The 15,359-nt window shown below is 31.5% G+C and overlaps 1 protein-coding gene across 4 annotated transcripts in view; it reads right to left on the bottom strand.

Moving 5' to 3' along the window:
- Positions 1-14,803, bottom strand: part of Alas (5-aminolevulinate synthase) — an 81,131-nt gene extending 66,328 nt beyond the window's left edge. For 2 of the 4 annotated variants that reach the window (XM_075362330.1, XM_075362331.1), the window contains exon 1: positions 14,543-14,795. In XM_075362330.1, coding sequence (XP_075218445.1) covers positions 14,543-14,578 — 36 coding nt within the window. In that variant the 5' untranslated portion in view covers positions 14,579-14,795. Of the gene's footprint in view, positions 1-14,542 lie in introns of all 4 variants that reach the window. The other 2 variants (XM_075362335.1, XM_075362329.1) reach the window with 2 other exon arrangements.
- Between the last annotated feature and the right edge of the window lie 556 nt (positions 14,804-15,359).

Here is a 15,359-nt window from a genome sequence, read left to right as displayed (position 1 = left end):
AGACATGGTCTATCAAGATGTTTGCAATGTCAGCAAGCTCACGTACCTTCAATCGGCGATCATTTAATATGAAATTGTGAATTTTTATAACAATTTTGACAATTGTAGTGACTTTTGGGCATCCCCGGGCATTCATCATCTTGAATGGATGTATGGCTACATTTAAATTCAGCCTCCCACTTTTTTTATCACCGTAAATAAAGGGGAAGAATCGTCTAATGTGGAATCTAACTTTTTTTTAATGTTCGTCGGAGTTAAACCTTTTAAAATAAAGTATGTAATTACAGATCAAGCTTCAGTTTCAAAAAAATATCAAATTTGTTTGCTTACTCCCTCGGAACAAACAAAACACGAAACGCAAGTGTCTGAACTTCACAGCCATCATCTAAAGGATCATACTTGACAAATATCATAGTCATTTGGTCATACTTCTGCCATTTCTGTACCAGGCACAGAACTTTCCGAACAACCTAGTAATGTTTAATTTCTCATTATCCTCCTTCAGTCACATTTCTTAAACTTTGTTTTATTATTTTTCATTTTCAAACTGAACTTCCCTCCTAGTAATAGATTCATGTCATTTAATATTTCTTCTAATTTATTTATGATTTCTGCCCGTTGAGCAACATAATCAGTTAATCGTAACCTCTTTATTTTGATAATGCTCAGATATTGCATATGTGATTAAAATAGGGTCGATAAATCTGATGACATACAGCACCCCTGTCTTCCACAGAATGAAGTGAATGGCCCGCTTCTGGGACTCCAAATTCTGTTACTGTTCAAGAGGGAGCTATCATTCATCAGTAAAATAAACTTTACCAAAAATAGTGTTGTCATTTCAAACATAAAGATGGGCTGGAACTCCATAAAACCCATCTAACCATTGCTCGCTACACGTCTCTGCCATTTAACACATGAGTGGGTTATTATGTTTCTTACATCTTTTATCAACATTAATATATTCCGACAAAAACTTTCTCTGTCGCATTATCCAAAACTTTTGTCAAACTGTGGATGTCATATTCAATGACTTTTCAGATTTAGAACAAGGCTTAATTTGTTGCATTATTTTTTTTTATAAACTTATGTATCTTCGTTAATCAGTTTAATACACAGTAGTACTTTAATACATAATAGTTTTTATCCAGCGGGCTACTGAAATATCAATATATGTTACAAACATTAATTAATTAATTCGTGAATTTATTTTTAAAATACGTATCAGTAAAAGAAAGAAAAAACAAAACTAAAGCAATTTGAACTCCTTGCAGTACTTTTTTCATTCAATATTTTTACCCTACCCTTATGATAAGGGTAAAATCTGTTCCTAATCTAACCATGTCTCATTAAGAGAAACATTATTATTATTATTTAAAATAAATATGTATTTCAAGTCAATTGTTTAAAACAGAGTGCTTATACTTATGGGTCGTTTAATTTACACATGAATATTAAAAGTTAAATATATTTATAAGATTTCAATTGAAATTGAATATTTTTTCAGTCGCATTTCCAATTAAAATATTTTTAATAATCTATAACCCACATAGGAGTAGAAATTTCTTTAAATCCAAACCCTCTTTCGTCAACAACTATGTTGGCGCTAAAAATATTTTTTCAAGTTTATAAAAAATACCTTTGATATGTAGTTTTAATGTTTGTAAGAAACATATTTTAAGACGTAAAAGTCGTTTAAACTTCTGACTACTATGTTGTTGGAAGCTTTTATAAATAAGTAAGGTTTTTTCAAATATCTCTAAAATTATGTTATTAATGTTAATACTGCACTTATAACGTTATGGATATCCTATATAAAAAGTACCAAAGGACTGCAATTTTAAAAATTCCTTTTTAATTAATGTGTCAGATACTCTTTCCAGAAAATCAAAAATTGCACCCTAAAATCTAAAGTATCAGATAACGGATTTAGATTATTGTAACGTAATTGAAAAAGTCTTGTTTTAAGTCGTATGGAATTACTTCATATTATGTTAGTAGATGCTTTAAAATTAATTTTTTTTTTCCTAATTTTGTCAATTGAATGTTTTGCAGGCAAGAAGCAGATAAAAAGAACAACCAAAAAGTAATCGATTGATGTAAATGTTGCTAGCATGATCATTTTACAATGTATACATTATTTTGCAAACAATGTAGCGTATCTATCGATACACTATTGATACTATCGATACACCCGTTCATTTGCAGCTTTCATCTATCGGTAAGCCGAATGATAAATTCGTTATCAATAACAGATTACTGATTGTCATTACTTATTATTCTAACTGCGGTTATTTTTTTTTTAGCTTTGTTATTCACAGTTAATTCACTGAAATCATTTCTGTAATTTACGTTCCTAGAATACTTTGATCTTAAATTATTTAATGTATCAATAATAGAGATAATACATAATTGTGAAACCAGTATTTTCAATGAGTTCTCGGTAATTCACTGAAACAAAAACAAAACAGAAACATCATTTCTATAATTTACGTTCCTAGAATACTTTGATCTTAAATTATTTAATGTATCAATAACAGAGATAATATATTGAATTGTGAAACCAGTATTTTCAGTGAGTTCTCGGTAATCATTAAAAAAAATAATAGCGATTTAAAAAATAAATTTAAAATTTAAAAAATAGCGATATAATTATAATAGAAAATAATTAAGAGAAAAGGTTTTCAGTCGAGAATACTAGGAATACAATCTGTAACATTTTCTAAAAAAATCGCACGCGCGCCAAGGTCTATTCTCACACGTTTACGTAGCTAAAAATACAAACTTTATTCGAGCAAGTAATTTTTTCATTTCAGAATCATTAGGTTGTTTAATTTTTAATTTTTTGCGTAAAAACAATCACTCTAGCAAATTTAAAAGCGGATGGAGAAAATTAAATGTTAATAAAATCAAAAAGTAACATTTATCGAAAACCATTAATGAAAGACAAAACTGTCAGAAAACTAGCTGTCAAACGAACCGATAGACTCGCCGAATAAGAAATTACCGGTAAAAAAATGAGCTAATTTACATAAGTTATTTTGCCATACTTGAAGCCTAATAACTTGCTTTCATAATAACGACAAAACATTAAGGCTGGTTTTAATTTCATTCCTCGACCGTTTTCATGCTAACATGTGAAATCTCATTCCATTTTAAAAATTTACTATTTAAACCCTGATTAAAACCAAACAGAATTCCACTACTTTTTATCTAAATTCCACCACACAGCCGTAAGAATGCACGTATGCAATTCTGAAAATAAGCCGTGTTAACCGCCTAATATTATTTCTAGTTGTACTCTTTTATATTTTGTTCATAAATTTTCTGATTATCAGCCATTTTTCAAGTAACGCTATTTTAAGGATGTTTGTTTTCTTTTAATGATGAACGATGTTCGTTTTTATGAATCGAATAAAAAATGTATATAATAATTAAAAATAAATATACAAGCTGGACATAGAGATATATGCAAATGAAGATGCGATAAAATATTGCATGTAAGAATGAGGAAAGTTTGGAGATAAATTTAAAAAATTAAATTAAATTTTTCACAGTAGAAAATCGGCTGAGGAATAAAATAAGACCGCCATAAAATTTTACAGATTTTTTTTTTACTAACGATTTTTTCCCCTTTTGTTATTACAAAAGGTTAAGGATTTATTAGTTTAAAACTTGTCCGCGAAGGTAGCACAATCACTATAGTAACGCACTTGTTTTTTAGTAGCTAGTAAAGACGTACTTATAACCGTAGCTTAATAGTTAAGCACAATACCGCATGAGCTATAAGGGAAATGCAATAGCATCTGAGTCCATCACTAGAGTGAATTGTAATTATCATAAGTCAACTGGTATTTCTGGTTTCTCATCCCGCTACATTTATTTATTTAAAACTTACACCGGAAAAATACTTTACTCATTATTAAATAAATAACTAACTTATTCGAGCCACAGTCGTAATTATTTTACTAAGAAATTCTTAGCCGGCCCCGCCGTGCTTAGAATACATCACGAGTAGGTGATCGCCTAACGCGCTATCTATTTTTGTTTATTTTTTCATTTTATTATTTTGTTTTTTATTTTTTTAATAAATTTATTTTATTAGTCAATATTTTAACAGGAAATTATTTACAGCTTTACTGTAGTAATTTGTTTAACGTCCACTGACTGACTTCAAGGGCAAGTCAATAAAAACTACCTCACTCTTCCTATAAGGAGCAATAACATTTCTTGCGCTAAAATGCATTTTTCAGAAGTGGTTTGTTTGTTTTAATTTCATCACAAAATTCACAACAAGATATTTCTGTATTAATTTTAAGATTTACCAGATGTTAAACAGTAGATACTGAAAGTCTACCCCTTTCTGCAGACCAAATGTTTCCCGCAATTGAAAAACTCTTTCAACTGGAGCAGATGTCCCAGGCAAAGACAAAGTCAGTTATATTAGAAATATTGCAACATGAAATACCAATCTTTTGAAACACCTTAAAAATTGATTTCCGCTTCTCTTCAATAGTATCTGGTACTTTTTCAGAACTTGAACCACAACCTACCCTTTGGTTTTGAATTACCTGTTTCAACAATGTACGTTCATCAAATAGGTCATCAATATTTATGGAATTTTTTGTAATTTCATTAACAACTTGTGCACTCTCTTCTAAATCAGACCAAGCAAATTCAGTTCGTAAATTTATCCACTGAAACTTACTAACTTTATCAAAACTGGTTCTCCACATCTCTAAGTACTGGATACTAGAATTATAAAAATTGTCTACTGTTGAGAAGAATTTTATTTCCTGAACGTCATTATTTTTTATTTTTTTAGAGTGCATAGCAATTTTTTGGCAGAAGATGGTATAAATTAGTGGGTTTTTCTTTTCTGAAGTTGACAAATTAATTCAGAATGTGTCTGAAATACTCCTGTTGCTGTGATAGAATTAGCTTCCAAATTCAGAACTACATTATTAAATAACTGTAGGGTACCATATAAAAATTTCAAAAGCAGTTCACTTTCTAGATTTTCAAAAAATCAAATAATAATTTTGGTCATTTGTCACAAGATAAGAAGTAGACCTATGATTTTAGGCCATAAAAAATGGAAAGAATTCTTTCTATTGCAGGTAACAAACTAAGGAACCTTGTGCTGCTATGAGATAATACATTTTTGTAATCTGTTTCTACAAATTCATAGAACTCTGTAGGTTTCTTACTGTAACATTACTCTTATATAACTCTTTTCGTATATGTGAAAATGTTTATAAATTTTTACAACAATAACTTCTATGTCCAGGAGTAGAGAATCACATGTTTGTACTGAATTGTGTACAATGTGGACTGAACAACCAATTCCTAAAATATGTCTATCTAAATCACTTCGAACTTCTCTGAACACATTTTCATCCCCCTTTCTCTTCACACCACAAAACTTTCTGTTACTGTTATCAGCAGTATAACAAACCAACTTTTCTTCAAGTTTGTATTTTTTCACACACTGCAAAAGATACCGAGTCAAAATTTGAGCAGTTTCACCTGACACTTCATCTAAATTTAAACGTTTAACTTGAATTCCCTCCTCCAGACTGAAATATCTTACAACAATCGGAACAAGTTTTACTTCACTTCTGTTTGCTATCCATCGTTACTGTTAGATAATTAATGTTTTCCAAAGAACGCAACACATTATTAAATATAAATGGCGAACTAACGTTAACAATAATTGCCTCGGTTTTGGTTCTAGCAGATGAGAATTTTGGGTCATATAACTTTTTAACCAGTTTAGATGTGCAGACTGATGTTTTGAAACCGAGTTCGTGTCTAGCAGTGAGGTATGAAAATGTAGCTTCTTTAGCAGCACACTCCAGATCACTGTTATTGTTGTTCCCATCTTTGGCTTTAAAAAAATGTCTTACGTTTGCTGAAGTAGTAGCAATAGTAGCACTCCTATGTTTAGTTGTTTTCACGTGGTCTTCAATATTACCCGTTTTTCTTTATGTGCAACAGAAAATTCTCCAGTACATAGTGTGCAATAAGCACGTTCATTGTTACTGTCATTACACAATTTCAAAAATTTGTATTCCTGTTGCAGGTTAACATTAAACACACATTTTTTTACTCATTGCTAAACGATGAGACAAAAACGAGTAGAGATAAAAATTGTCAAAAACGTGTAGACGAGTTACTTCACACACGAAAACAACATAAACAAATTGCCTCTGTTATCTTGCCAAATGACTAAGTAAAAAGTTGGTGGCGAGACCGGCAGCTACACCTCCGTCAAAATCGACGTCAGCGTTTGCTCCAGTGTCGGCTGAGCGATGCACGGCCGTAAGAGAATGTTTAAAAACGCGATGTCAAACATATAGGTCTAAAATTAAAAAAAAATCCTCGCCAGTCAAAATTTTCAAACCCCGGACATTTTCTGCAACCCCGGACAGCACTAAAAAACCAGGACTGTCCGGGCTAATCCCGGACGTATGGTAAGCCTATATATATACATATATGTATGTGTGTGTGTGTTTGTGTAAGTAGTAGTAGAGACTTGCCAGTTGAAGCACAAACTTTAATGAATTGAATTAATGAACTGTGAGTCTCTATCACTCTGTGAGCTGGGTTTGAACAGAATGATTCGAATCAATCGAATGAATAATATTACAATAATAATAGAATTAGATTTACGTTAAATAGAATAATAATATTAAATAAATTTAAAGAAATTATGTTTAACAATAATGGGTGCAGTCCGTGGGGACTACGTGTGAGGCTAAAGTGGTGAGGTATGTGAGCACCTCGTGAGAGGCTAGACTAATCATCACCATCAACTCCATCAACTGGTAACAAATGAAGTCCTCCTGGGACTTTTTTGGTCTCTTGTAATATCTCTGCAAACAATCGTCCGATTTTCAAAATTCAAACGGGGTATTTGTTAGGAGGTTGAAGGCTAATTTTTTTCATGCATCAGGTACACTCTCGATCTAACAGATAATGATTATTCGGAAATGTATATAAATATATATTATTGTTTGTTATAGCATCACGTGAGAACCAACCGACCGATTATTTTCAAATTTGCAGATGCATTCCTGTTATCCCAGGGAAGGTTTTAAGCCATCGACCAAGGCCCTAGCTCCCTTGTAGGTTAAGATATTAAAAATTTTCTTTATATCTTCGCACCCAAGAAGGGTGAAGTTTTGAATCAAAGATTCATTAAGGAATAAATAAATTAATCGTTTTACTTCATTATTATAGTTCTGCCACCACGGTAAAGAAATAAGTTATGAATGTTTCGTCGTCAAAATTGTGTGTACTTTAGTTACCATAGTTTCTATTATTCTATCTTTTGTAATTTAGTTTCTTTTCCGGTTTCTATAAAGCCCCCGAGTTGGCTTTGGGATTCACCTGGGATGAGCTGAGCCCCGAGGTTGCGGTTTCTGGCTAGATGGGTCGGCTAGTAACTAATATTTTGTTTGGAGATTAGATTTCATAACTCCCTCCCCGCTCTTTTAGCGTACGTATTTTATTTATAGTTATTATATTTTTAATCTTTATTTTTATGTTCGTTTATAGTAACAACTATGGTTATTCACCGTGACCTGTTTTTTAACGTAAAATAAAATTTATTTGAAAACACTTTAAAAATTATAAATAATTTTTCAATGTTACATATAAATAGATCCATTTTTAAAAAGTATTTGAAAATACCATAATTGTTGTCCGGAGATTTTTTGTCCGGTTTTCAAATAAGTAATCTTTAAGATTAAACAGCATGAAAAATTCACATTTAAAAATTTCCCTTTGTAGGAGATTTTCTTGCATATTTTTTCTTGAAAATTTCAATTAAAGTTTCATTCTTCTAGTGCAAGGGGTTCAGGAGTTATTGAAGATTAGAACTTATTACGTTCTTAAAAATTATTTATTACATCTGTTAGTCCGTCGATATATAGTCAATCGATGTTTTTATAAATAAAACAATAAAGTAAAGAAAACCAAGAAAATTTTTTCCATAATCCTTTACGTAACATTAAACAAATAAAATAATTTTTCGTTAATTTTTATGAGAGGTAGGAAAGAACTTTCTGGAGGGCTTATGTACAGCCCGTCGAATAAAAATGTCATAATTTGACGATTTTAATTTTTTATCTGACTTAAACCTGAGAACTGATAAAATCGTTACATTTGAGCTGACGATAATTATTTTCTTAAGACTTCAGGAATGGTTCGCTAGGGTAAAGTATAAAATTTTGTGTAATAGCGAGTTATGTAGGAACATTGATTTTATTATATTTTTTTTATTTTTTTAATGTAATATTTTAGTTATTTCGGGAATCCTGACCCGCTGGACTACGTCCTAAGTACACTCACGTTTGTGCTATCTTATCGTGTAAAATGAATACAATTTTCTAAAAGTTAATCTATGAATAATCTAAACAACTTAAAAAAAAGAAAAGAAAGTAAATCACTAAATTAAAAATGTTGAGTTATTTTTAAAAAATCATTAATTTTACGTTTTTTTTTATCTTATACGTGCCATATCAAACAAAGAGAAAAAATATCTAATTGATAAAAAACTTTAGTATTACATTACGCACTAAAATTAGGAATAACGTTTTGGTCGGTGTTCGTTTGAAATGTAACGAAGTAGTACTAAAAAGTAAATATTTACGCCTATCGCGAAAAACGACTTCTTAATTAGTAAGTTTAAATTTATTTCTAAAGATATACTTTTAATACACTATTAAAAATGTCAAAACAGGTTTTAAATAATATTTTTAATTTAACTCGACTTTAAGCCCGTCTTAAACTCATTTTTTTTAAACATTCCCAATCAATTGATTAAAAACAAATATAATAACTTTCCTTATCATCGTAATAAACCGATCTGGAGTTTTTAGAAAATTATTAATCGCTACCTAAATAACTATTTAATTTGTTTAATTCAAACGTACCAGAATTTTTTTTTAATTTGTTAATTAAAAGAACGATTGAAAAATGTTAATTAAAAAAATAATTGCATTTCTAATTGAAAACTAACACATAAATGGAAAAATTTTGCCCCAAGAAACTTCATATTGGGTGACAACTTTGAGAAAAAAATAGGATATTATTCAGTAAATAGAACATATTTTACAGAACAATCTTTTTTCAGGCTATTGAATAACATTCAATTTAAGATAAAAACTAATCTCGAAAATAAGGCCAGTGATTCTTTTAATTTTATATTTTATTATATTTTAATTTGAAATATAAATAAAGAAAAATAATATTTAAAAATAAGAATAACGATATGAAATGTAACAACGAATAATCTGAACGGTAAATTCGCGACCGTTGTGGTGACAATTGAGTCGTCCAACTGTAATATTTAGCATTTGATGAATCACATATGTACGACAAAACGTCTTATCACGAGAAGGTAATAAAGCCTTATACCTTGTTAGACGATAACTCGTGACTCATTTACGTTCATTTTTTGACAATAAATAAAAGATTATTTCTAACCGTTAAGTAAAATTTTCTCCATTAAAAAACAGTAAAAATGCTGTTAATAGTTTATAATTTCCTATCAGATTTATATAAACTACTCTTCTTACAGAAACAACTGTATCTCGATTAAAAATTGCAATAAAATAACAAATAATAATAAATTTACAATAAAATTGTCAGACTTCAAAAAGAGCGTTATTGCCACGATGCCAAAGAAAGCAGGAACAGATAAATATGAAGAATACCGAACAATTAACTTAACTACTCACGCATCAAAAATTTTTAACTAGAATTCTGTACAGAAGAATTGAGAAGAGAACGGAAAAGTGTTAGGAGAAGGCCAATTTGGTTTCACAAGTATAGGGACAAGGGAAGCGATTTTAGCGCTCACATTAATAGTAGAAGGAAGAAAAAAGAAAAACAAACCGACATACATGGCATTTATAGACTTAGAAAAGCATTCGATAACGCAGACTGGAATAAAATGTTCAACATTTAAAGAAAGTTAGGGTTCAAGTATAGAGACAGAAGAACAATTGCTAACATTTACAGCAACAGTAACAATCGAAAAGCATAAGAAAGAAGCAGTAATAAAAAAGGGAGTCCAACAAGGATGTTCCTTATCCCCGTTACTTTTTAATCTTTATATAGAACTCAGTGGCGGCTCGTAGCTAAAATTAATGCTCCATAAAATGTTTTTCTGGACCTTTTCAAGGCTATGGTTAAAGTTTTCTGTGAAACAAAAGAACCGAAAAAATTAATCAAATAGAATAGCTGGAAGAAGGATAATAATCTAATTCGACACTTTATCACATTCAAGAATATGGTACACGGTTTTTAAGCACATTGTGCTTAAACACCGTATTCGGTTTAACCAAATAAATAATAAAATATTAATACAGATCATTTTTTTTTAGTATTATTAGACAATAACTTAATAAAATGTCTGCTTAAAAACACTATAGTCCAACGGTGATTAATATAAATTTCTATGCACACAAAAAAATACATAATTAGTTTTTACTAATTACCTTCTCTTTTGCCCTTCCAGCGTGTTTTTGGACAGATTTGGCAATCAGAGAACCCTTGCTTTCTGCCATCTTCTGATCACTACTGAAAAAACAACTAAACCACCTTCATATTCCTTCCAGCGACTAAACTAGAAAAGGGAACGAACAAGGAACGATCCATATACACGCGGAGTAAAAAAAAAACTACCTTCCACCAGCACGCCAGGGTCGGCACTGCGGGTACGACAGTGCTCTCTCTTTCACGCAGCCTCGAATGCAGCTTCCTATGTGCATATGTGCACAACAGCCAAACACCACGCCGCTAGAACTGAGAAGCGCAGAGTTCCATACAAAGATTTTTGTATCCTTTTCATAAACTGGGGGATGGCTACTGACATTAAGCTTAAGGATTATATATTGTACAAGTATAAAGAAAGAATTAAAGAAAAAAGGACTCATTATGTTAAATGTTATCGATAATATCAATTGGGAATACGGGTCCTGCAGTTCCACAGTGCCTATACGCGGCCGCCGCTGATAGAACTAGCAATTAATGATGTTAAAGAACAATTTAGATCCGGAGTAACAGTGCAAGGTGAAAACATAAAGATGCTACGATTTACTGATGATATAGTAATTCTAGCCGAGAGTGAAAAAGATTTAGAAGAAACAATGAATGGCATGGACGAAGATCTGCACAACTACCACATGAAAATAAACAAGAACAAAACAAGTATAATAAAGTAGATGGACCAGTGAATATAAAAATAGGACAAAAAAGACAATGGAGGTAAAAGAAATTTGTTATTTGGGAAGTAGTATTACTAAAGATAGACGAAGCAGGAGCGATATAAGATGCCGAGTAGCCAGGCGAAACGAGCTTTCAGTCAGAAATATAATTTTCTTACATCAAAAATTAAATTAGACATTAGGAAAACATTTTTGAAAGTATATGTTTGGAGCGTAGCTTTATATGGAAGTGAAACTTGGACGATCGGAGTACCTGAGAAGAAAAGATTAGAAGCTTTTGAAATGCGGTGCTACAGGAGACTGTTAAAAATCAGATGGGTGGATAAAGTGACAAATGAAGAGGTGTTGCCGCAAATCGATGAAGAAAGAAACATTTGGAAAGATATAGCTAAAAGAAGAATTGGTTTGCTTGGCATTTCCTCCGCCACCACCCCATTCGGTCGCCCTAATGCATAAGACCGAATGTCTGTGCCACAAACGGCTACTGAGCCTCGAAACGGTTTAGCGACCAGTGTCCTAACTAGCTCCTAGAGCTTACCTAGAAGCATGAGCGGAATAAGCGTGGTACATACCATACCATGTATGTACATTACCATACACCACTCTCTTGCGTGTCCCACCGCCCACTTGTCATATGTCACTAAAACGGGTAGGTGCACCCCGTCAATTACTAAAACATATATGACTATCAATAATTAAATATACCTCGTCAAAGACAGCAATTCGCTGCCACGCCTAGGCCGCTGAATGCCAGCAAGTACCTGTCCACCATTAAAGCGCTTGGATCCTTAATCTGGCTGGTAGCCAGCCATATCTCTCGGTTAGCTTCCCACAGCAGTGAGGTAGGAATTTTTTCCCTTAGGTAAACTGCTGATGTCAGTTGAACAAAGCAAACGCATTAAGGAACTCCCGCACGGCCCGACAATGCGGCTTGTGACTGGTCAATCTTTCCCTTGACCTCTAAGTTCCAGGGTGGCCTGAGTTCTGGGCCCCCCAAGAGCTGGGCAGTCGAACATCATGTGTTCATTCGACTGGACCTCCCCGCAGATGTACAGCTCATCAGCTGCCAGGCGGAACCGAAACAAATATTGGTTTAAATTTACATGGTTGGAGAGCACTCGGGCTCCCGTTGCCCTTAAAAACGAAGCTAAAAGAAGAGGCAGACGTATAGACCACATCTTAAGGCATCCTGGAATAGTCGTTTTGATATTGGAGGGACAGGTAAATGGGAAAACTTGTGCAGGCAGACAACGTTTGGAATATGTAAAACAAATTGTTGGAGATGTAGGATGTAGGGCATTTGCCGAAATGAAACTACTGGCACTAGATAGGTAACCTTGAAGAACTGCATCAAACCAGTCAAATGAGTGAAGGCATAAAAACAATAAAATAATTCATAACACCAAATAATTAAAGTAGAAATAGTTCAACGTACCGAATAGTAGAATTATTAAAAGATTAAAGTTAATTATATAATTATACAGCGAAAAAAGTGAAAGAAAGTTAAATCCGAGAATTTAAAAAAGTTTTTATGCTTGTGTTTGTTACATATTTTTATGAGATTCACCGACCAACAATATCGTACACATGGTCAGACTTTTCAGATAATATTGAACGTCCTCGACATGTATATTAAGTTGTTATCATGCGATGAAATTTCTGATTTACGTTTCTATAACCAGTAGTACATTCGTAAATTTTCAATTACCGGAACGTCTGATTTTGTATTATAACAGACCGCAAGAATACGGTCAACAGCCACAAGCGGCTGGCCACACGACAATGTTATGAAAAATGCTCATTCATTTCGATGTTTACACTTATAAGAAGCAAAATTTTATTTTACGTCAAATGATTACTTTTTTTCGCAAATTATATTTTTAGCAATTTATTTGGACGCAGTTTGCCTACGGATATCCAAAAGCATGGACCGTTTCCGTGCGGTCTGATTTTTTATAATTTACAGTAATGTCCTTCGTCATACTCCGTTTAAGGAAGTGATAATACCTTTCATTATGAAGTATGAAAACAATAAATACTTAATATTAAAATATAACTTAGGCCAGACCAAGTTAAAAAAAATTATGTGAAAGGACAGTTTTTTATTTCTCCCAAAAAACAGTACCGGAACGGCGTTTCGGGACCAGTACATTCCTGTTTATAATATACTTAAATATTTTTGAAACTGTATCGATACAAAAAAAAATTAGTAAGGTACATTACATCAACTAGTTTGAGTTAAATATTATAACAACGCGATTTTACATGAAATATAAACACCCTAATTTCTTTTAAAAAATATTACATTAATAGTAAGCATGATAGTCAGTTAAATTAAAATAAAATATCAATCGACGTTGTTTTGCGTAGTCAAATTATAGATAGCTAAATTTTTCATTAAATATTAGCATCTAATAAAAAACTACATTAAAAAACTCAATGTGAACTAAACTATCTACACCAAGTCAAATGCATCTTTTTCACATATTTTAAGTGTGATATATTTTAATTGATGACAATATTAATTATTACATTCGTTTGTAAAATAATAGATTGCTGTTAATTGTAATTTAAAATAAGTAGTTTACGTAGATTATCTATTTAATAATATTTCTTAATAAACTTTTGCCAATAGTATTAAACATACAACTTAAACAAATACCCCTAATTAAAATAAATATAAAGCGATCAAAAATATTTCAATTTGACATTATTAACAATAAATTATCTCTATCTCCGTAATTATGTGCATCTTTTTTTTGTTTTTATGTACATTTTTTTTTAAACAGATTAATAAGTAAGAGTTGATTCTGATTAAATTAATTTAGGAATGAGGATATAAAGCGGGGAAAAAAAATTTTTTTATCAATAAAGGAGTCCAGCCATTTTTTTTAAGAAACTGAAACCTGATTATTAGAGTTACAGAACGAGCGTAACTACACAATACACGTGTACCTTGACTCGAATGTTGTAATAAACAAATAATAATTATAATATAGTTGTGTAAAAGTGAAATTATTTGTAACATAAGAAATACGGTAAACTAATGAATAAATTAAATAAAACAACTAGTTCACAAGCTAACATTAAAATAACTTATAGCATAAATGTATTTCGGAATATAAAAGTGAACTTCAGCACAAAAACATTAATCAGCAAAGTTATGTACTCGATTATTAGTTGCAAAAAAAAATATTGATACAAAGAATAAAAAAAGATAACAAAACATTTCGAAAGGATTTATATAATAGAAGAGCATAAAACTAATAAAGATATAAAATTGTTATAATATGCTTACTTACGCGAGAACGATCTAGTTTTGTAAAATAAGGTAACATATTACATGAAAAGAATAGTCTCAAATTAGTCTTGACTGCTATTGACGGTCAACTACAACACACCGCGAAATGTAGACGGTTAGTGAAAGCGTAACCAGTAGACGTTCACTCTTGTAGGTCAAACGCTACCTCTCCAATAAAATCTACCAGTCATAGTTTTCGTCATATTACTTTCAGAGAATAACCGCATAATTAGTTTCGTAAAACAATAATTCTTAGTCGTAGTAACTGTTTACGTTTCAATTAGGTAACGTTTTTATGACATCAAAGAATAAAAATTTTTATTTTTAACTTCATTTAAGAAATGAAGTAATAAGGAAAAAAATAATCATAATTTTCTATTTTTTTTAGAAATTATTTATAAACGACCTAGAGATAATTACTTATCTTTTGATGCTTCATTAATTTAAAATCCCCGTCACTTATCTGAACTTATAAATTACTCAATCAATATAAAAAAACTATCTATTGTACGCAGCTTGAGTGAACGATAAATATTGTAATTCACCTCACCATCCGTGTTCTCACACGCTAAGTAATTATAAATCCTACGGAAAATAAGACATGGTACCAAATTAGATCGCGGTATAATATTTAAAAACTTTTTTTTAATCTAAATCAACCTTTGAGAATTACAAATAAACAAGTTAAAAATAATTTCTTACTTCGATATTAGTCCCAGTCGAAATTTACAGAAATCCTCCAACCGACATCCCAGCCCCGTAGGAAAAGACACCCGCCTTGTGACTCTTCCGTCGCCCCCCCCCCTTTCTTGGCCCTG

This window comes from Lycorma delicatula, chromosome 4 (genome assembly GCF_047948215.1).
Source record: "Lycorma delicatula isolate Av1 chromosome 4, ASM4794821v1, whole genome shotgun sequence".
Classification (NCBI taxonomy): Eukaryota; Metazoa; Arthropoda; class Insecta; order Hemiptera; family Fulgoridae; genus Lycorma; species Lycorma delicatula.
The sequence above is the reverse complement of the archived record's forward strand: the minus strand, read 5'-3'. Positions and strand labels throughout refer to the sequence as shown.